This window comes from Bombina bombina, chromosome 3, assembly GCF_027579735.1.
Source record: "Bombina bombina isolate aBomBom1 chromosome 3, aBomBom1.pri, whole genome shotgun sequence".
NCBI lineage: Eukaryota > Metazoa > Chordata > Amphibia > Anura > Bombinatoridae > Bombina > Bombina bombina.
The window spans coordinates 1,117,921,887-1,117,944,897 of NC_069501.1; the positions used below are offsets into that span (position 1 = coordinate 1,117,921,887).

The following is a 23,011-nucleotide window of genomic DNA, read 5'->3' on the forward strand; positions in this document are numbered from 1 at the left end:
TTTCCTTACACAAGACACAACTACGATTTTAATCCAGCCTCTCATCCTTTCCCGCCTCGACTACTGCAACTCCATCCTCTCTGGTCTCCCTAGCTGCCGCCTAGCTCCTTTACAATCCATAGTGAATGCCTCTGCCAGGCTCATCTTCCTTACACGCCGCTCTTCATCTGCTGCACCTCTCCGCCAATCCCTTCACTGGCTTCCTCTTGCCTCTAGGATTTAAAGTGAAGGTAAACTTTGGTGAATGAAAGTCCGTTTTTCAAAATACTATTAAAAAACAGGGGCACTTTCATTCATCAAAGTTTACAAAGCAGCCGTTTTGATTAAAAACTTACCTTTTTTTGTTTTCACAGCCAGAGCAGCTTCCCCCTCCTGGAAATCCTCTCTTCACACATCAGCAATGACTAATCTGGCTTCCTCCAATCACGGCTTTCCCCCCAGGGTAGTCATTGCCTGAGGCCATGCTGTGATTGGAGGAAGCCGGATTAAGTCATTGCTGACGTGTGAAGAGATTATTTCCAGGAGGGGGAAGCTGCTCTGGCTGTGAAAAGAAAAAAAGGTAAGTTTTTATTCAAAACGGCTGCTTTGTAAACTTTGATGAATGAAAGTGTCCCTGTTTTTAATAGCATTTTTAAAAAACGGGCTTTCATTCATCAAAGTTTACCTTCACTTTAACACAAAATTCTCACTCTGACATACAAAACCCTCAACTGCACTGCTCCCCCCCTACATCTCAGATCTTGTCTCCAGATACTCTCCCTCCCGTCCCCTTCACTCCGCTCATGACCTACTCTCCTCCACTCTTGTTACCTCCTCACATTCCCGTTTACAAGACTTCTCCAGACTGGCTCCCATCTTATGGAACTATCTGCCCTTGCTCCACAAGATTCTCCCTAATTTTGAAAGCGTCAAGCGCTCCCTAAAGACTCTACTATTCAGGGATGCATACAACCTACACCTACCTCCCTATCTCCACTGGTATCCCCTTGAACCCCTTAGCCATGTAAACCAATGAGCCCAGCTGTTTGTAGTTCACCTTCATAAGAGCCGAATACAACAATGCAACTCTCAGTAGGGCCCTCTACCCATTTGATCCCTGTAAATGTTATCTTGTATACTGCCTATGTTTATAGCGCTGCAGAATCTGTTGGAGCTCTACAAATACCTAATAATAATAATAGTCAGTCTTGCTGCTTTCTGCACTAGAGACATTTTTGTCCAATAAACAGTTATCAAGTTGACATTTGGTTTATTTAAAACACCATTTAGAAGATAAGACTCACCCACTTCATCATGAATTGTTGCAAGCTCAACAGAAAGTTCTTTTTCTTTCATAAGACCAACTTCATTCTGAAAAAACAAACAAACAGATACAGATGTTTTGTTAATGGAGTTAAGATTGTAGTAAAACAAAACAAAAAATTAAATAGAAAATACAGAGGCTCTAAACATTATCAAATGGTTACATAGAAACATAGAATTTGACGATAGATAAGAACCAAAAGACCCATCAAGTCTACCCATATTACAGGTCACTGTTTTCTTAGGTCCCAGGCATTTAGTATTATTTTACAGTCCCTGTGTTTACCACCTCTATTGGAAGTTTATTGCATGAATAGTTGGTTAGCAAATGTGTGAGCTCACGCAAAAAACTGATGCAACTGACACCTATACTGTACATTTTAAGAGAGAACAAAAAAAAAAAAAAAAAAAAAAAGGAAAAGAGAGAAAGAGAGAGAGAAAAAAAAAAAAAAAAAAAAAAAAATCTGGTACAAGTAATTGTTAACACATAAAGGGGAATCCAGTTTTACAGTACACTGCCTCTTTTAAAATTTTTCAAGCAATAATTAGATATAGAATGGGGAGAGGAAATGGAAATGGTGTAAGAAATGCAACAGTGTACTGAGGAGAAATATGGGTGGTGGGAGAAAAGAGATCAATCATGTAGATTATAGCTGGTGGGAGCTAGCAAGGACCAGGCTGCTGATTGGGTACTGCTTTTGCTCTCTCCCTACCGCCTCTTCTTTGTTTGAGGAATGATTTGGCAACGGACAGTTCTCACAAGGTACCCAATAAGCAACATTTAGGACAAATGCTAAATTCTTTATATACACGTGTTTAGTGTTTCCTACCAGCGTCTCCCGCACTTTCCTTCCATTCCCTTACAATTCAGTCCTTGGTATTATCATTCTTAATGGGGAATGTGGTATAAACACTACAGAACATTAGATCTCTAAAAGTATTGCATGTAATAAATATGTAAGACCATTTAGTGTCCCATAATATTATGAGTGAACAGTTTGCTGTATGGAGCGTCATATGGCTGATCCATGTCACACTTATTTTTCATAAAAAATGTTAAGCTATTTTTTTTTAATTTTTTTTTTAACTACCAGGAATAATTCAGATAAGGAAAACTCCACTTTATTGGTGGATTATGAAACTCCCAGCAAACAAGAAAATAATGTTATTTTTCTACACTTTTGTAATACTATAATACAATTTAAAATACCTTCTTTCAGATGCACCGTACATAAAAAGACTGTTTCCCAAAAAAAAACCAACCCTAATAATTTCTGATTATATCCCTTTGTCGCAAGCATCGGAAAGCCATAGATTACACAAATTCTAATTATAAAACCACTGTCTGTAAAAGTGCAAAATTAGCTTTTATGTTATCCCTTCTTTCATGATTCTTCATTTCTTCTTCATTTCTAAACTCCGAAAAGGTCATGCAATATAGACAGTGCATATTTTATAGGACATTTCTTTCATATATATTTAATGAAAGTCAACAAGGCACATTGGCTAGAAATAAGTATATAACCTAATCCCCACAAGACGCTGACATTATTGAATTTACAGATTTTTCATGATTAAGTAAAGAGGAATTCAGGACAGTTCAGTTAAAGGGACAGTATACACCAATTTTCATATAACTGCATGTAATACTACTATAAAGAATAATATGCACAGATACTGATCTAAAAATCCAGTATTAAACAGTTTAAAAGCTTACATAGAAGCTCTCAGTTTAGCACTGTTAAAAAAGGTAGCTAGAACACCCACTTTAAATGGGAAATAACAGACACTTGCCCTTCCTCTGTATATGAAAAGACTCTTTACACAAACTGGAGCAAACTGGAGTGGGTATACATAGGGTTGCCACCCGCCCCGGTATCTACGGGACAGTCCCGGTCTGGCGCTGTATGTCCCGTGTCCCGGAACTACCCTTAAATGTCCCGGGCTAAGAGCTCCCCTGACGCAGCAAGCAGCAGTGAACACAGATTAAAAAAAATAGCTGGCCAGGGGAGCTCTTAGCCCAGGTCTGGGATGAGACGAGAGTGAGCCGGAGGCGGAGCCTGGTCTGTACAGTGTGTGGGAGCCTGAGGGGGGGGAAAGAGGGTAGAGGAGTATATTCGTCATGTACATCCTGCTGAGCTGTGATAATGCGCATAACTGTGTGCTCAGATCTATGAGCGCGCTCAGTTAGCAGAGTTGCATGGTTTGTTCTGGCTGGCTGCTCCGCAAGTCCCAAAACATTTCGTAAGTACATAATATGGCTGCAGCTTGCGACAGCCTCTGGTCTGCCGTCAGCTATCATGGCTTACATATAGTTAAGTTTGGTCTAAAGTATTACTAGTGACTACATATGATTTTTAAATGTATTGGACATTTTAATACAGAAGTTAAATTCTCTGAACACACAATTTTTGCATTTGTGTCTATTTCTATTGACCCAAAGATGTAAAGCTGTAGTGATAGGGCTGGGGACACTAGCTGATATATATATATAAAAATTTGATTTCATATTAAATTTGAGGCAGTGAGAAGCCACACCCCAAACCACGCCCCAAGACACACCCTCTCCACCCCCATTTAAAAAGTGTCCAGGAATCTTCTCGGCAAACGGTGGCAACCCTAGGTATACATCAGTATTCTCCTAAAACTTTGGGGCTTGGTTAGGAGTCTGAAAATCAGAGCAATGTTATTTAAAAATAAGCAAAACTATATTTAAAAAAACCAACTTAAAAAAAATCTGTATGGACTATATAAATGAATCATCTACAAAACATTAATGCAAAGAAAAATAGAGTGTATAGTCTCCCTTTAAAAAGGGACGTTACACTTCTGGATTTTGTGTAAAAATCGTGCTTCATCTCATACTCCCTAAAGAGACTAAAAAGCGAATTCTCTAACAATCAGCTTAGGCAATTTACAGCATTGTGAAAAGCTGCTATTTAATTTACAGGTTACAGAGTGTGTTCTGTAACAAGCACAACTTTTACACAAAACATTTTTTTTCCCCTCAAGAATGTCCATGTTGAATCCCCACTGTAGTTACATCTATTTCACTTGATATAGATCACCAGTGAGTGACCTCCCCCCTCCATAGCAGTTCAGTCTGTATAAAGATCAGCTCTACACATTCTATTTTAGCAAGATACGGCCAGTCTTACAACTTCAATATTTTTTATGGGTCTTTTTACTGAATTAGGGAACATGAAGAGTCTCCGGCTATTCATCACAACCATTTTATTTAATTGCAGTTAATGTTAAACCTTTCATAATTAGTTTCTAGGATTCAGCAAACTTTTCAAAATATAGGAACTAAGCCAAAATGTTTCAGTTTTCATGTTGAGAATGTGTATTGAACATGGGCCTACATCTTCAATATGGACCAGTAAAAACCTTGGCATCTACAGCTAGCAATAGGCAATAAAGGGTTAAATAATGGCTGAATATCATACCAGGCTTTGTATTTGTTAAGCCTTTGGATAGGATCAATTAGTAATTTTTAATGTATTCAGCAAGGATCTACATAGAATAGGTATGAGAGTCAGCTACATATCATTCAGACCTAGCAGAAATATATATATATATATATATATATATATATATATATATATATATATATATATATATATATATATATCCCCCTCGTTTTACAACGGTTCAATTTACACCGTTTCAGAATAACAACCTTTTTTTCCAGTCATGTGGCTGCTATTGAAAAGCATTGAGAAGCAGTGCATTTATTAAAATAGCTAGTAGGTGGAGCTGTCCGCTTGTGTTGCAGCAAAGCCAAGCAAGCTGAAATTAATCAGTTTAACCAGATCTGAGCTATCGAGCAGATTTCAAAGGAACAAGATCTTCCTGTCTATAAATCAGTCCAGATTGGAATGCATAGAAAGAACTGTTTGCAGAAAAATGCAAGTGAAGTCTGTGTTGTGTGATTATTGTATTAGGTTTATAATGCTGTTTAGCAAATGTTTTTGTTCATTTAACTTAGTTTAATTATATATTCTGTGTTGGTGTGATTATTTTATAAGGTTTATAATTCTGTTTAGCATTTAAAGTCTTCATTTCAAAGCTTTAAAAATAATGTATTAGGTGTTACTTATGACAATTTTGAGAGGGACCTGGAACCTATCTCCCTCACTTCCCATTGACTTACATTATAAACTGGGATTCAGTTTACAACCATTCCTTCTGGAACCTAACCCCGGCGTAAAATGAGGGCTACATACATGTATGTATGTATGTATGTATGTATATATATATATATATATATATATATATATTAAAAAGTTAGCAGCCATAATTTAAACTTTAGGTGCTGTGGCTCCCTGGCTCCCAGGATTTGTCAATCCCTGCAATTAAGTTCCCATTTGTTTCTTATGTTATAAAGAATTATCAGTTCATCTCCTGGCTATATCAAGGCCCTATAGTGTGTGTACGACTTGGCAGGTAGGTAGAGGGACATACAGCTGCAATCAGAACATTTTCTTATGCTTTAGAAATGTTTATACTGCACTATTGTTCTACAAAAAGATGAAGAGCAGAGTTAAAGGGACAGTGAACATTTGTTACTACAATATTTTTTTTCCCTTCAGTCTTGAAGCAAACTAACATACTGGGTGAGTTTGAAAATATTTGGAATGCATTACCACCTTGTTTGCTGCAATTGGTTTTCAACAGCCAACCTCCACCCACCACTTGCCTATTTGGGAGGAACCAATCCATAATTGTTACTGGAGTAGACAAGGCTGGCTATGAACATTATGTTAGCAAACACTTAGTTGTTTACAGTGCTGTGCATACTACTGGTCTGTGAATAGATATAGTCAGTATGCACCTAGAAACTAAAGTATTTTAGAAAGATGTAGGTAACACTGGATTCCCTGACCATAGTGCAAGTTTCCCAGAAAAAGAACATTGTACAGAGATAGGGCTGTTAGACACAGGTTAACGTTTTAAGAAGATAATGGGGCCTATTTATTAATGTGCGAGCGGACATGATCCGATATTGTGGATCATGTCCACCGCACATTGATAAATGCCGACAGCATACGCCATCAGCATTTATCATTGCACCAGCAGTTCTTGTGAACTGCTGGTGCAACGCTAACCCCTGCAGATTCCAGCAGGGGGTGTCAATTAACTCTATCACATTGGATCGGGTAGATTATCGCCGATGTCAGTCCGCCACCTCAGAGCAGGCGGACAGGTTATGGAGCAGCTGTCTTTAGACCGCCGCTTTATAACTTGTGTTTCTGGTGAGTCTGAAGGCTCGCCAGAAACACGGGGCATGAAGCTCCATACGGAGGTTGATAAATAGGCCCCACTGTCTGCATCAGCCATTGGTGTGGTGTGCACATGGCAAACAAATACAATCAAATGGTATACAAAGAATTTTTGTTCTTACAAAATTTAAAATCATCTTTAATACAATAATATATATTATTCTACTGGCTTTGTCGTCACTTTAAAGAGCCTGGAAGCTTGGCCAATATATCATTAAAAATGTAACAGCCCAAAAATAGAAAGATGTTAAATCTAAATGTGTGTCTATATATAGCTACATAAATGGGCAGACAATGGAAGATAAAAAAAAATGAAAACAAAAAGCAGTATTAGCTATTGAGCTGATACTATAACACTGACTTGGCAGTCCTCCACAACAAACAGCTAATTATATATTGATAACCGTAATTCATAACCATCTTTAAATATATTATATTATAGATGATTAAGAATGCCTGTGTATCAATTTAGCAGGGTTTTTTAAATTTACATCAAAAGACATAAGTATGACAAATGTATGACCCACAGTTAAAATTCCATCTCAGTTATGGTTCTCTGGTTCATGTGTTTGTTAAGACATAAAATATTACTAGTATGTACAGCAGTTAGTGTATAAAACAACTTCAAATCCATTATGTGGAGCTGATAGCAGGTGCAACATTTATCTAAATCAAAAACGTATTTATTTTATTTATCCACATGAGGAGGAAGAACAAAATCAGGTGTTCCTAGGGTATAGTTTGTGTGCCAGATGTTTAAAAAGGTTCTGCACTTTACAAATGAGCCATAATGTAAACCAGGGTGTAATTTACATACGTTTACAAGGATTACAAGATTTAAGCAGCCGTATATGGGCAAGATTACAAGTGGAACGCTAAATATCGCTTACGGGAAAGCAATATTTGTGCTCCACTGAGTAATACCAGCGCACGCTAATGAGTGCTGGTATTACAAGGAGAGAGAGATAGAGAAAGAGTCCTGATGAAACCCACGCCTAGCTCAGGTGTATCAAGGTCCCCCAAAGCAGGAACAATACACAGGGATTTTAGCAGATAAGCCTTTTATGAGAAAACACACAAAAAGACAAGGGCCTTGACCAACTTTTCGGTTCTCACAGGAGCCTTTTTCAATGGAGGCCTCCATTGAGAAAGGCTCCTGTGAGAGCCGAAACGTTTGTGCAAGGCTCTTGCAACCTTGAATTGTCAATTAAATGTTTTTGAAGTCTAGAGATGTTTAAAAGGGACAGTCTACAATATATTAATATACTTTTTACCTCTGTGATTACCTTGTATCCAAGCATCTTCTGACAGCCCCCTGATCACATGACTGTGACTATTTAAAATCTATTGACTAGCATTTAGTACAGTACTGTGTTGTGCTTACTCTTAAATAACTTCCCGGGCATGAACACATTGTTTTCTATATGGCCCACATGAACTAGCAGTCTCCTGTTGTGAAAAGCAAATACAAATGCATGTGATTAAGAGGCTGTCAAAAGAGCCTTTGAAACAGGCTGAAATTTAGAGGTTTTTAATGTTATAAAATATAATGTATCTAACAATTTTGGTTGTTCAAAGCTAGGGAATGGATAGTTATTGTTTAAAAAGATAGATAATACCATAACATTTGTGTGTCGACTGTTCCTTTAAGGACACAATAGAATTGCGTAATTAGTGCATAATAAAAAAGACAATGCAATACCCTGGATTTCAAATAAGCAGTAGATTTTTTCTTCAACAAATGTATTTTCCCCCCATTTGCCGTCCCCTATATCATGTGACAGCCATCATCCAATCACAGACTAGTATACCTATACACTAAATATGTGCACATGCTTAATAAGAGCAGGTACCTCAGATAATGTCTATATTAAAAGATGGTGCAAAATTTGATAATGGAAGTAAATTAAAACGGCTTACTCTATCTGAATCATGAAAGTTTAAATTTTGATTCTAGTATCTCTTTAAAGGTGTGCAAACCTGGGTGGAAGTGGCCTCAGTTACACTAATGATGTACACACAGATAGACATACACACACTAAACATCAGCTTACACTGTCTCTTATTACATGCAAATTTGTACATTTATATTTAAAGTATCCAGTTGCTATTTAGAAGTCTACTAAAGGACACTCACGCCAAAATAAATTATTATAGGTTATCTTATTTAAAATGGGAAGAGAGTGACATGATGAGAGATTATGGAGTGTTAGTGAATATGGGACAGTAAATCCCATAATACAGAATATAATAAGGTTAACATAAAATAAAGTGCCATTAAAGTGATTTATAACACATTCTCAAGTACTGCAAATGTTTTGCATAAAAAATAAAATGTTTTAGAAGTATTTAGAACAGTGATGGACAGCTTCGTAACACATGGGGGCTGCAGATAAAAAAATTCTGAAGCGATATAAATGTGTTATAAAAGTGCAAAAAGAAAACACTGCACTACTGGGTTCTAGCTGATGAACACAACTGATGAGCCAATCACAAGAGGCAAATTTGTGTAGCCACCAATTACAAGCTAGCATAGGATATGCACGTAATCTTTTTCAACAAAGAAAAAAAAAATGAAAATAGAAGTGAATGTAAAGGTATCTGAATCATTCACATTTCATTTTGACTGTCCTATCCCTATAAGGGCTGCATAACATTTATTGCTATTAAGCACACCAACAATAATGTATTTCCTAAAAATGTCTAGTGCCATAGGGTCAGATTTAGGTAAGGTTGCAGGGTATCTTCAATCTGCTGCAAGCCCTCTAGAGGGCTACTAATAAATAAGTGGCAACATGTGAATTAGAGAGTTGCTTGCTGAACACATTAAGTTACAAAAGTCCAGAAGGGCATCTGCCCACACTTGCCCCTAGTAGGAGACTTCAGAAACCATACAGGGAGTGCAGAATTATTAGGCAAGTTGTATTTTTGAGGATTAATTTTATTATTGAACAACAACCATGTTCTCAATGAACCCAAAAAACTCATTAATATCAAAGCTGAATAGTTTTGGAAGTAGTTTTTTAGTTTGTTTTTAGTTATAGCTATTTTAAGGGGATATCTGTGTGTGCAGGTGACTATTACTGTGCATAATTATTAGGCAACTTAACAAAAAACAAATATATACCCATTTCAATTATTTATTTTTACCAGTGAAACCAATATAACATCTCAACATTCACAAATATACATTTCTGACATTCAAAAACAAAACAAAAACAAATCAGTGACCAATATAGCCACCTTTCTTTGCAAGGACACTCAAAAGCCTGCCATCCATGGATTCTGTCAGTGTTTTGATCTGTTCACCATCAACATTGCGTGCAGCAGCAACCACAGCCTCCCAGACACTGTTCAGAGAGGTGTACTGTTTTCCCTCCTTGTAAATCTCACATTTGATGATGGACCACAGGTTCTCAATGGGGTTCAGATCAGGTGAACAAGGAGGCCATGTCATTAGATTTTCTTCTTTTATACCCTTTCTTGCCAGCCACGCTGTGGAGTACTTGGACGCGTGTGATGGAGCATTGTCCTGCATGAAAATCATGTTTTTCTTGAAGGATGCAGACTTCTTCCTGTACCACTGCTTGAAGAAGGTGTCTTCCAGAAACTGGCAGTAGGACTGGGAGTTGAGATTGACTCCATCCTCAAGCCGAAAAGGCCCCACAAGCTCATCTTTGATGATACCAGCCCAAACCAGTACTCCACCTCCACCTTGCTGGCGTCTGAGTCGGACTGGAGCTCTCTGCCCTTTACCAATCCAGCCACGGGCCCATCCATCTGGCCCATCAAGACTCACTCTCATTTCATCAGTCCATAAAACCTTAGAAAAATCAGTCTTGAGATATTTCTTGGCCCAGTCTTGACGTTTCAGCTTGTGTGTCTTGTTCAGTGGTGGTCGTCTTTCAGCCTCTTACCTTGGCCATGTCTCTGAGTATTGCACACCTTGTGCTTTTGGGCACTCCAGTGATGTTGCAGCTCTGAAATATGGCCAAACTGGTGGCAAGTGGCATCTTGGCAGCTGCACGCTTGACTTTTCTCAGTTCATGGGCAGTTATTTTGCGCCTTGGTTTTTCCACACGCTTCTTGCGACCCTGTTGACTATTTTGAATGAAACGCTTGATTGTTCGATGATCACGCTTCAGAAGCTTTGCAATTTCAAGAGTGCTGCATCCCTCTGCAAGATATCTCACTATTTTTGACGTTTCTGAGCCTGTCAAGTCCTTCTTTTGACCCATTTTGCCAAAGGAAAGGAAGTTGCCTAATAATTATGCACACCTGATATAGGGTGTTGATGTCATTAGACCACACCCCTTCTCATTACAGAGATGCACATCACCTAATATGCTTAATTGGTAGTAGGCTTTCGAGCCTATACAGCTTGGAGTAAGACAACATGCATAAACAGGATGATGTGGTCAAAATACTCATTTGCCTAATAATTCTGCACTCCCTGTATATAGAGGGGCAGATAATCAAAATTAGGCAGCCTATTAATAATGGCCAATGCCAAGGAGCTACTATAATATATTTATATAAAAGGATAATTACAGCTGGAGGGCACATGGATGGGCACTTATCATGAGAGGGGGGGGGGGGGGTTAGTGCTCCCATGCATCTAGTCTAGAGTAACAGCACTGTAAAAAAAAAAAAAATTATATATATATATATATATATATATATATATATATATATATATATATATATATATATATCTCTTTTGCACAACATTAGGGTAATCCAAAGTTATTGGTGTCTTAGACTGAATTTCCTACATAAACTTTGTCACACACAATAGAAAGAGCCTTGAAAATGCACAATATATCAGGGTACCAATCCTTACTCACCCATAGCGTTATGTTAATACTCAGAGCATGGGCAAGAATGAGCTCTGTTAGCACTTAGAGAACGTTTACAAGTAGCATTTGTTGCAATGAGATGTATATTCCAAATAACATTAATTCATTTGACTTTCATGTTCCTTGAACTGGAGTAAAATCTATTACTAGTTCCTGATAGTAACAACAACAAACTGATAAATTCTCCAATTCCCTGAGCACAGCCTCATCCTTCCCTTAACTTTCTGACTCATCTTAGATTTCCAGCATTGTCCAGAATGATGAGGTAATCGAGTCTTCACTGATGATACAGTACATAAACATTTGTTGAAATGATATCAAGGTGTTGACGTATCAAATATAAAAAGATGGAACAATTTACTGGCATGATATTTGCTAAAACAGAAAAACTAGCACTTATGTCCATCTATTTTTATTGTGATGTCAATGTTATGGCTGCACTTTGATCAAATGAGTATTCAAAAGTTATAAGCATTTGAAAAACTGATTAACCATTTAACTGCTGAGCCATTTCCACCACTGTGCTGTTTTGCAGTTTTTAGATGCTGTTAACATTTAGGCCCTACTGTAGGCCATTCTTCAATGAGAAACTCACACAAACTCATACATACTGTATAGAATTAAACATTTAATAAATAATAGTGTGTGTTCCCCCCCCAAACTTAAGTTTAAAAGGAAAAGGAAGGGGTTATCCTCATATAAATGAGGGTCTTTCGGTACAATTATGTAAGTCTGATCTGCACATAAGGGCTCCCATGAGCCTCTATGCAAATAAAGGGTCATTAATTCAAGCCAGGTGATCATTATTACCACAGTGATCCTCCCCATCCAACTCCCTTAAAGGGACACTGATCCCAATTTTTTTTATTTTGTGATTCAGATAGAGCATGCAATTTTACCAACTTTCTAATTTACTCCTATTATCACATTTTCTTCATTCTCTTGGTATCTATTTGAAAAGCAAGAATGTAAGTTTAGAAGCCGGCCCATTTTTGGTGAACAACCTGGTTTGTTCTTGCCGATTGGTAGATAAATTCACCCACCTATAAACAAGAGCTGTCCACGGTACTGAACCAAAAAATAGCTTAGATGCCTTCTTTTTCAAATAAAGATAGCAAGAGAACGAAGAAAAATTGATATTAGCAGTAAATTAGAAATTTGCTTAAAATTGCATGCTCTATCTGAAAGAAAAAAAAAATTAGGTTCATTGTCCCTTTAAACCCTGTGTGATTGCCTGTCACTTCTGTGTTTACAGGGCATGGTGACGTCACAGCATCCTTGTATTCCCCTGGCAATGCCGGATCACTAGACCATAAGGAATGCAGGGGTAAGTGTGTGTGTGAGGCAAAAGTGCCTCCTCCATGTCGACGAGCTCCAAAAGTACCTCCTCCTTGTTGGCAGTTGCACAGTTAAGTTTAACATAAAAGACCAGTCAACACAGTAGATTTGCATAATCAACAAATGCAAGATAACCAGACAATAGCACTTAGTCTGAACTGCAAATGAGTAGTAGATTTTTTTTCTGACAATTTAAAAAAAGTTATGTCTATTTCCACTCCCCCTGTACCATGTGACAGCCATAAGCCAATCACAAATGCATACACGTACCATGTGCCAGCCATCAGCCAATCACAAATGCATACACACTTATTTTATGAATTCTTGCACATGCTCAATAGGAGCTGGTGACTCAAAAAGTTTAAATATAAAAAGACTGTGCACATTTTGTTAATGGACGTAAATTGGAAAGTTGTTTAAAATGGCATGCTCTATCTGAATAATGAAAGTTTAATTTTGACTTGAGTGTCCCTTTAAGATGAAAATGGGAGTTACTACAAGCCCTAAAAAAACGGTACATTTGTTCAGTACTTTTTATAAATTAAGATGTTTTTAATACTAGATCAGCATAACTTGAATTGGCGAATTATGGTCATATTGGAAGTTATAGTGATCTTGTAATTCTAATTTAATCTGAGAGGTCAGGTCCCACCAGAAATCCAGTGCAAGGTTAAATGGACACTAAAGTCTAAGTTAAATTTTCAAGATTCGGACAGAGCATACAGTTTTAAAAATAAACTTTCCAATTTACTTCCATTATCAAATTGTGCACACTTTCTGACGAACCAGATCCTACTGAGCATGTGCAAGAGTTTACAGTGTACACAAGTCTATGATTGCCTGATGGCTGTCACGTTATATAAAGGGACAGGGAAACAGGAGGAAATGTTGAAATTTGTCAGAAAGAAATCCATTGATTATTAGTAAGTGTTCTGGCATTTTATTTTTAATGCACATATTATGATATTCTACTGTATTTCAAATGGACACTAAAGCCAAAATTAAAAATGTATTATTCAGAAAGAGCATGAGATTTTAAACAACTTTCCAATTTACTTATATTTTCAATTTTGCTTCATTTTCTTGGTATCCTTTATTGAAGAGCATACCTAGGTAGGCTGGGGGAAAACATGCACTAGTAGGAACAAGCTTGTGATTGGTACCTGCACATATACGCCTTATCATTGGATCACTTATGTTCAGCTAACTTCTAGTAGTCCATAGTCACTCCATTGATTACTCTTCAGGAAAGGATACCAAAAGAACAAGGCAAGTTTGAGACTAAAGGGGAATTTTTTTTTAAAAAATGGCAACAGAATCATGAAACTTTAATTTTACTGTAACTTTAAACAGTTTACTTCTTGTATCAACTAATGCATCCCTTTAATTGACATACAAAACAATGGATAGAAATATAATATTATATTGCACTAGTATCTGCATAAATGATACAGCAAACACAATATTTTACTTCTCTGATTACATCTATATTACTAATAGTAATGCAATTTTGGGCTGTCCCATGTGGTAGCAAAAGGAGGTTAAGTGGCAAGATTTTTAGGAGCTTTCCTACTGCAAATCCAATGTGCTATGCTAATCACATCAGCTATATCTGACAATAACAATGTTAAGCCCTTTGAAATATGACAGAGCTAAATTGATCACCAGACTGTTCCCATGTGACTGAATTAATGTGTTTGAAAGTGAGGAAGCTATCCTTCAGGGGCACAAGTATTGTAAAGGAGGAGGGAATCCGTATTTCAATTTTCAGCTGACAGGACACCATTATATTTGAAATCTAGATATTTTAAAAAAAAGGGGGGGGGTTACCTTTAGGCAAATGATTCAAAGCAATCACGTGATTGTGTCATTCCATTAAAGGGACACTGAACCCAAATTTTTTCTTTTGTGATTCATATAGAGCAAGCAATTTTAAGCAACTTTCTAATTTACTCCTATTATCAATTTTTCTTCGTTCTCTTGCTTTCTTTATTTGAAAAAGAAGGCATCTACGCTAAGGAGCTAGTCAATTTGTGGTTCAGACCATGGACAGCACTTGTTTATTGGTGCTGTCCAATCAGCAAGGACAACCCAGGTTGTTCACCAAAAATGGGCCGGCATATAAACTTAAATTCTTGCTTTTCAAATTAAGATACCAAGAGAATAAAGAAAATTTGACAATAGGAGTAAATTAGAAAGATGCTTAAAATTGCATGCTCTATCTGAATCATGAAAGAAAAAATTTGGGTACAGTATCCCTTTAATGATTTCCAATTCAAAACCAAAAAAATATGTAATATAACTAAGCTCATTAATATCATTAATTTATGGTTCTCCAAAGTATGTAAAATTGTTACAGATCAAGCCCAGCAGTGGTTGCATCAATAATATTAAAAATATGATACAATTTTTAATGCATAACTGGTAACACTATCAGAGCTGAAAAAACTAAAGTAATATGCACCAAATATTAAAACAGGAAAAACAGTGGTTTCCATAGAAATCGAGCATTTTAACCTCTTTAATGAAATTGGAAAACTTTGATAAGTGAACCTTCTGATTTAAATTCCCAGCAACCACTCCTTTAGTGTTGCCCACAAATCTGTTTGTATGATGTATTAGCAGTTTAGAGATTTCTAAGCAAGCATTATGGATCCAATTAACTAATTAGACCCCCTTTCCGCAGTAGCTTCATAAAATCAGAAGACAGAATTTTATTTTACTCTAATCTGGTTCACATTATTTAACTAATTCTGCTGGTAAAGCAGACAATGCAGCCATGTCATTTTTATTATCAATAGATATAACAAAGCTCTACAAGCAGCACATACAAAATCCATCTGTTGGGTTAGCCAGACAGACAGTGCCACTCCTTTAATACCTGCTGCTACAACCAAAATGCAGACAGCCACCAAGCATCGAAAGAGTTAATTCTGCCAGCAGTAGAGGAAAACAAAGAAATGAACAGCGAATGTGCACAGACGCTGCTTTTCCTGTCCTTGTTAGAAGAAGGTAAATAAGGTGATGTACCGTCTTGTCCAGACAACAACAGCAGTAGTAATGTTTGCAGCAGCACTGGCCCATGTCGGCAGGTCCCCTACAGGATCAGGCAGCTTCATTCAGAGGTCGGCTCGTTGCAGATCTTAGGGAGAAGCTCAATACTAGCAGCTGTACAGATCTGCACCGTGTGCTGCTAACTTCAGAAGCCTCAGAGCACACAGGGGCTACCGGCTGGTGGGAGGGACTAGAGTCTGAGACAGGCAACAGCTGATCAGCAGCATAATGAGAGAGCATTTACCAGTTCCCTAACGCTCCCCAGACACATCAACATGACTATTAGGATATGGTCATCCCGCTGTGTATACTCTGTAACGTACAGTAATAAGACAGATCTCGTCTTTAATATTCGTTGTCATAGAAAATGATCAGCTAATGTGTTTATAGATCAGCATATTAACATTGCTGTGAAAGCTATGGTGTACTCTATGCACCTCTGACTAAAGTCTGTGCATATAACAGCACTGTGTTGCTATTCTGCTTGTAGAGGGTTACCTGGCTCTGTATTCTCTGCGTTAGTTTTTTTTTTCTCAAGCAGAAGAGAATGTATGAAATAGTCAATAAGTTTGCATCTATATACTGTATAGGCAGATAATATTACAGAAATAATGGAAAAATATCTCTCTCCCACTCTTCTTTATTTCTCACTCTTGCCCCATTTTCTCTCTCTCTCTATATAAAATGTTATATTATTAAGAGCCAATTAATTAGTTTTAAGGAAAGTACATGGAAGTTTGAAACTAATTTATAAGGGGAATTGACACAACATACATTTTATGTAAATCCTTACAGATTTTAATATTTTTATTTAAAAGCAATATTTATTTTATCCTTGCCATTTTTTTCTGTTGGTTGGTTAGCAGGCTCTGTACATCACATATTTAATTAAGCTCATAAACTGTCAAGCATGAACCTAACAAAGGAGCAATTAAAACTGAATTTTGAGACCTGACACAGGGAATTTGTGCATTTACACTCTTATGTCTGTCATTAGATAAAACTATTTTTTTTACAAGATGCAAAGTGAGAGAATGTGTAACAAGCATGTGCATGCCTGCCAGCTCAACAAGGCTTGTGTAGATAGGAAGGTATATCTGAAATAGAGCAGAGAACTATCTGTCTATCTCCATCTATCATTTGTTTTAGGTTGAAAGGTTAAAGGGACATGAAACCCAGATACAGCATACAATTTTAAACAGATTTCAGATTTACTTCTATTATATAATTGGTTTCGTTCTCTTGGTATCCTTTTTTGATAAGGATACCTAGGTAGGCTCAGGAACTGGGAGCTAGCTGCTGATTGGTGGCTGGACATATATGCCTCTTGTCATTGGTTTACCAATGCGTTAAGCTAGCTCCCAGTAGTGCATTGCTGCACCTTCAATAAGAGATACCAAGAGAATGAAGCAAAATTGATAATAGAAGTACATTGGAAAGCTGCTTAAAATTGTATGCACTGTCTGAATCATGAAAAAGAAAAAAATTGTTTAATGTCCCTTTAAGGAATTATGAAATTAATACATTACTTAATGCATCACTTCCAATGAGTATTAATGTTACATTTAATACTTACTGGATTCTAAAAGGAAAAAGGGTGGAACCTGGAAGTTCCAGAGAGATAAGAGATGCCTTCCATAGAAAGTAATGAAGCGCTCTGTGATACAGAATTTCTCAGGGGAGAGAGAAGGTAACTGGAGTGCACCTGGGGATGATATAAAGGGCTCCATTCACCAACCAACGATTGAAACGCTAGGATTTACCAGTGGAACAAATAAAGATGACTTTCAGTCATAAAGTATAAAATACTCCATGCTGAAAGTTCTTATTTGTCTGAAGTGTTCGCTGTGCTGAGCTCCTCAGGCAACCCGCGGCAGAACGCTATTTTGCTACAAGGTGACTTTTCCACCTCTTAGCCAATAGCGTGCTAGCTATCCGGCATTTGGGTTTCATGCCTCTTTAACTATACATTTAACCTTTTTCCGAAGGTTAAACATGTAGGCAAAGTTTCCATTTGTGGTATTAAATTTGAGAAGTAAAATATTAAATCATTTGCCTGGAATAAAGTGTTAACGGCTTCTGTTTTTCTCCCAGTTTACGTGTATGCCACTATTCCGTTTTACAACTGCACAACAGTTTTGTAAGGTGTTAAGCTTAAAGGGACAGTTTACTCAAAAAAATATCACCTTTAATTTGTTCCCAATGATCTCATTTAACTGCTGGAGTATATTAAATTGTTTGCAAGTATTTCCTTTACCCTAATATTGGCATAGTTGATTTAGCTTGTGGTATAACCACCTATTCTGAAAGTTTAGGTGTAAACTATAGATAAGCTGTGTAAACACAGCCAGCAGAAGAAATTACACTCCCAGTGGGGTATAGAAGATATAAGTTAATAAAATGTTAATTTTCCATTGTTCTCTCAAAGTATCAGTCTTTGGTTTACGGACAGATATAAGATAAAGAAGCAGGTATATGTACACAATGTGATAAAGTAATGAGATCTGATTATATCTACAAGCTCAACCCATTTTATTAGGTTGTGGCTTCAAAACACAAAACCAGCTTTTTTATATACACAAATAAACATTAAAAAGCAAATTCTCATACATTTCATACTCTGCAACTGGTAAAAAAAAAAGTAATGGGAAACAATTTTACAGTATACTGTCCCTTTAACTTCTAGCCAAATTTTATTTAACGACCTCCAACAACTGGGTAATTTTTAGAGAAAAATCAGCTCCTTACAGCATGTTGTTTTGGAACTCACTTTCAGCCCTTACTATAATCAATTCAACTGCAATAGACACAATTCTTTAAAGGGCCAGTTAAGTAAAAAATAAAGTTTTGTTATTCAGATAGAGCATGCAATTTTAAACAACTTTCAAATGCACTTCTTTATCTAATCTTTTTTTATTTAATCTTATTTCCTTTGTTATTTTGGTATCCTTTGTTGTAAAGCATACCTAGGTAAGATTAGGAGCAGCAGTGCACTAATGGGAGATAGCTGCTGATTGGTGGCTGCACATATATGCCTCCTGTGATTGGCTCACCTGAGGTGTTCAGCTAAGTCCCAGTAGTGCATTGCTGCTCCTTCAACAAAGGATACAAAGAGAATGAAACAAATTTGATAATAGGAGTAAGTTGGAAAGTTGTTTTAAATTGTATGCTCTATCTGAATCATGAAATACATTTTTTGAGTTTCATGTCTCTATAATATATAGTGCTAGATCACAAGTGGTGTGCTAACATTAGCGCGCACGATATTAAAATATCGTGCCGGCATTAACTTGCACGCATATTACAAGTTAAAAGTAAACGTGACCGTATGAGCACAAACTAAACTGTGTGCTCATTGGGTATACACCTATATAAAAATATATACATATATGTATATATACTTTGGAACCCTTTTCACTCAAATACCTGAAATTAAGAAAAATAATTTTTATTCAATTGTAATATTTAATAATGTGTTTGTAATGTAAATATTTTATATTATATATATATATATATATATATATACACACACACCAAAAATACATTATTTTTTTTAGAAATATATATTTAACCCCTTAATGACCACAATGTACCCTGTATGTCACTGGTCGTTAAGGGTTTTTTCAGGACATAATAGCACAAGTCTAGCAAGAACATGCTATTAATGCACTCCCTCCAGCAGGCTTTGTGGAATAGAGCAGTCTCAACGCTGGTGGCAAGGTTGCGCTATAAAACAATCAAGTACCAAAAAAAAGGCCAGTGACATACAGGGTACGTCGCTGGTCCTTAAGGGGTTAAAAATAAATAGAGCATTTTTTTCTATGAGGACATTGGAATGTAAAATATTACTAAAGTTTATGTGGGAGAAGAAGTTAACACAGTTGCGATATCCTAAGTCCTGAAGTTAGCGTGTGTCGGCTTTCGCTTGTGTACAAAACATTTTACTGTAAACTTGTAATACGTGCGCTTACCCGCTCATGTTAAAAGTTTACTTCTGGTGGTGTTTGCGCACTAAATATTTCATATATTACTTTTTATATTTATAGGTACCTTTTTTCTATGTAAGATATATTAGAGTCAATACAATTCTTAAGTATTCATATGAATTTATCGAATGTGTGTATTTATGTAATTTACATGTTTTAAAAGCATTTTACCCCTTTATGCGAAGGAAAGCAATAAGTAAAGTTGAGCCCATTAATGCCCATATATAACAAGCAAAAGTTGTTGCAAGACCCAGAAGTAATTTCATTTTACTATCATATATTTAATAATAATTAGATAATAATGACAACACTATTTCATCAGTTTCCTTGCTGATGTACAGACATTTTATCTGCAGTTCATTTGTCACAAGTTCACAAAGCCACAGATGAAATTTCAAAGGAATTTCCTCCCTTTCCTCATTTCCCTGAAAACAGCGAATGTGATGTGTGATTAAGGAACATTTATGTGCTAACGCCAAAGGTTAAATTATCATTCTTGTTTCCTATTTTTTTTATTTATATTTTCACTAATCTTTTTGTTGAGCTTGAAATAGTGTAAATCTACAAATGGGATCATAATAACTAAGGGCCAGATTATTATTATCATTTATTTGTATAGCGCCGCCAAATTCCGTAGCGCTGGGTACAGTGATAGGGGTATACAATGACAAGGATTTGTGATAAAATACAAAACATAACAAAACAAATCTAGTACAGGAGGAAGAGGGCCCTGCTCCGGAGAGCTCACAATCTACAGGTTTAGGGTGCAGAGAGATAAGGTTGGGGTAGATTGTCCCATCGGTTGTAGTTGCAGCAGTGAGTCAGGCAGTTCATGTATTAGTTTGGTTAGGAAGAGAGATGGAGGAGAGATGTTATGCCTCTCTGAATAGGTGGATTTTCAAGGAGCATCTGAAGCTATACGAGGTTGGAGACAGTCTTATGGAGCGGGGTAGAGAGTTCCAGAGGATAGGAGCAGCACGTGCGAAGTCTTGGAGACGGAAATGGGACGTAGAGATAACAGGAGTGGAGAGACGTAGGTCAGATTACAAGTGTAGCGCTAAATATCGCTTTCATGAAAGCAATATTTACGCTCCATTGTGTAATACCAGTGCACGGCTAATGTGCGCTGGTATTACAAGTTCACAGCAATGTGAACGCGACTTTACGTTTGCATTGCGCTCATGAGAGCACGCTTTCTTAGACTCCTATGGGAGCCTTGTTCTGATGCCATCAGAGACAGCATCAGAACCTAAGCACAGATCTGATCTCTGGTTAATTTTATAAGCGCTAATTGTAACCGCAAGCTGGCAGTAGCAATAACCAGCCACTTGTAATGGCTGATTAATTATCGCACGTGATAATTTAGCGCTCCACTTGTAATCTAGCCCTAAAGGTTTTCTGTCAGTTCACCATACAATAAAATTGTTGTCAAAGGGGCATAAAACCAGCATCTTAAAACCTAAAAATGAAATCGCAAAACCTGTGAGACCAGATACTGTAAAAAACATAATTTATGCTTACCTGATAAATTCCTTTCTTCTGTAGTGTGATCAGTCCACGGGTCATCATTACTTCTGGGATATTAACTGCTCCCCTACAGGAAGTGCAAGAGGATTCACCCAGCAGAGCTGCATATAGCTCCTCCCCTCTACGTCACTCCCAGTCATTCGACCAAGGACCAACGAGAAAGGAAAAGCCAAGGGTGAAGTGGTGACTGGAGTATAAATTAAAAAATATTTACCTGCCTTAAAAACAGGGCGGGCCGTGGACTGATCACACTACAGAAGAAAGGAATTTATCAGGTAAGCATAAATTATGTTTTCTTCTGTTAAGTGTGATCAGTCCACGGGTCATCATTACTTCTGGGATACCAATACCAAAGCAAAAGTACACGGATGACGGGAGGGATAGGCAGACTCTTTATACAGAAGGAACCACTGCCTGAAGAACCTTTCTCCCAAAAATAGCCTCCGATGAAGCAAAGGTGTCAAATTTGTAAAATTTGGAAAAAGTATGAAGCGAAGACCAAGTTGCAGCCTTGCAAATCTGTTCAACAGAGGCCTCATTCTTGAAGGCCCAAGTGGAAGCCACAGCTCTAGTAGAATGAGCTGTAATTCTTTCAGGGGGCTGCTGTCCAGCAGTCTCATAAGCTAAACGAATTATGCTACGAAGCCAAAAAGAAAGAGAGGTAGCGGAAGCTTTTTGACCTCTCCTCTGCCCAGAGTAAATGACAAACAGAGAAGACGTTTGTCGGAATTCCTTAGTTGCCTGCAAGTAAAATTTTAGAGCCCGGACTACATCCAGGTTGTGCAGTAGACGTTCCTTCTTTGAAGAAGGATTTGGGCATAAAGAAGGAACAACAATCTCTTGATTGATATTCCTGTTAGTAACTACCTTAGGTAAGAACCCAGGTTTAGTACGCAGGACTACCTTATCCGAATGAAAAATCAAATAAGGAGAATCACAATGTAAGGCTGATAATTCAGAGACTCTTCGAGCCGAGGAAATAGCCATTAAAAATAGAACTTTCCAAGATAACAACTTTATATCAATGGAATGAAGGGGTTCAAACGGAACGCCCTGTAAAACATTAAGAACAAGGTTTAAACTCCATGGTGGAGCAACAGTTTTAAACACAGGCTTAATCCTGGCCAAAGCCTGACAAAAAGCCTGGACGTCAGGAACTTCTGACAGACGTTTGTGTAACAGAATGGACAGAGCTGAGATCTGTCCCTTTAATGAACTAGCAGATAAACCCTTTTCTAAACCTTCTTGTAGAAAAGACAATATCCTAGGAATCCTAACCTTACTCCAAGAGTAACCTTTGGATTCACACCAATGTAGGTATTTACGCCATATCTTATGGTAAATCTTTCTGGTAACAGGTTTCCTAGCCTGTATTAAGGTACTAATAACTGACTCAGAAAACCCACGTCTTGATAAAATCAAGCGTTCAATTTCCAAGCAGTCAGCTTCAGAGAAGTTAGATTTTGATGTTTGAAGGGACCCTGTATCAGAAGGTCCTGTTTCAGAGGTAGAGACCAAGGCGGACAGGATGACATGTCCACCAGGTCTGCATACCAAGTCCTGCGTGGCCACGCAGGTGCTATTAGAATCACTGATGCTCTCTCTTGTTTGATTCTGGCTATCAATCGAGGAAGCAACGGGAAGGGTGGAAACACGTAAG

At 37.3% G+C, this 23,011-nt stretch overlaps 1 protein-coding gene across 1 annotated transcript in view; it reads right to left on the minus strand.

Moving 5' to 3' along the window:
- MTUS2 (microtubule associated scaffold protein 2) overlaps positions 1-23,011 on the minus strand; it is a 754,499-nt gene that overhangs the window by 105,616 nt on the left and 625,872 nt on the right. Inside the window, exon 9 of the mRNA XM_053705569.1 lies at positions 1,284-1,350. Within this exon, the coding sequence (XP_053561544.1) occupies positions 1,284-1,350 (67 nt within the window). The remainder of the gene's footprint in view (positions 1-1,283; positions 1,351-23,011) is intronic.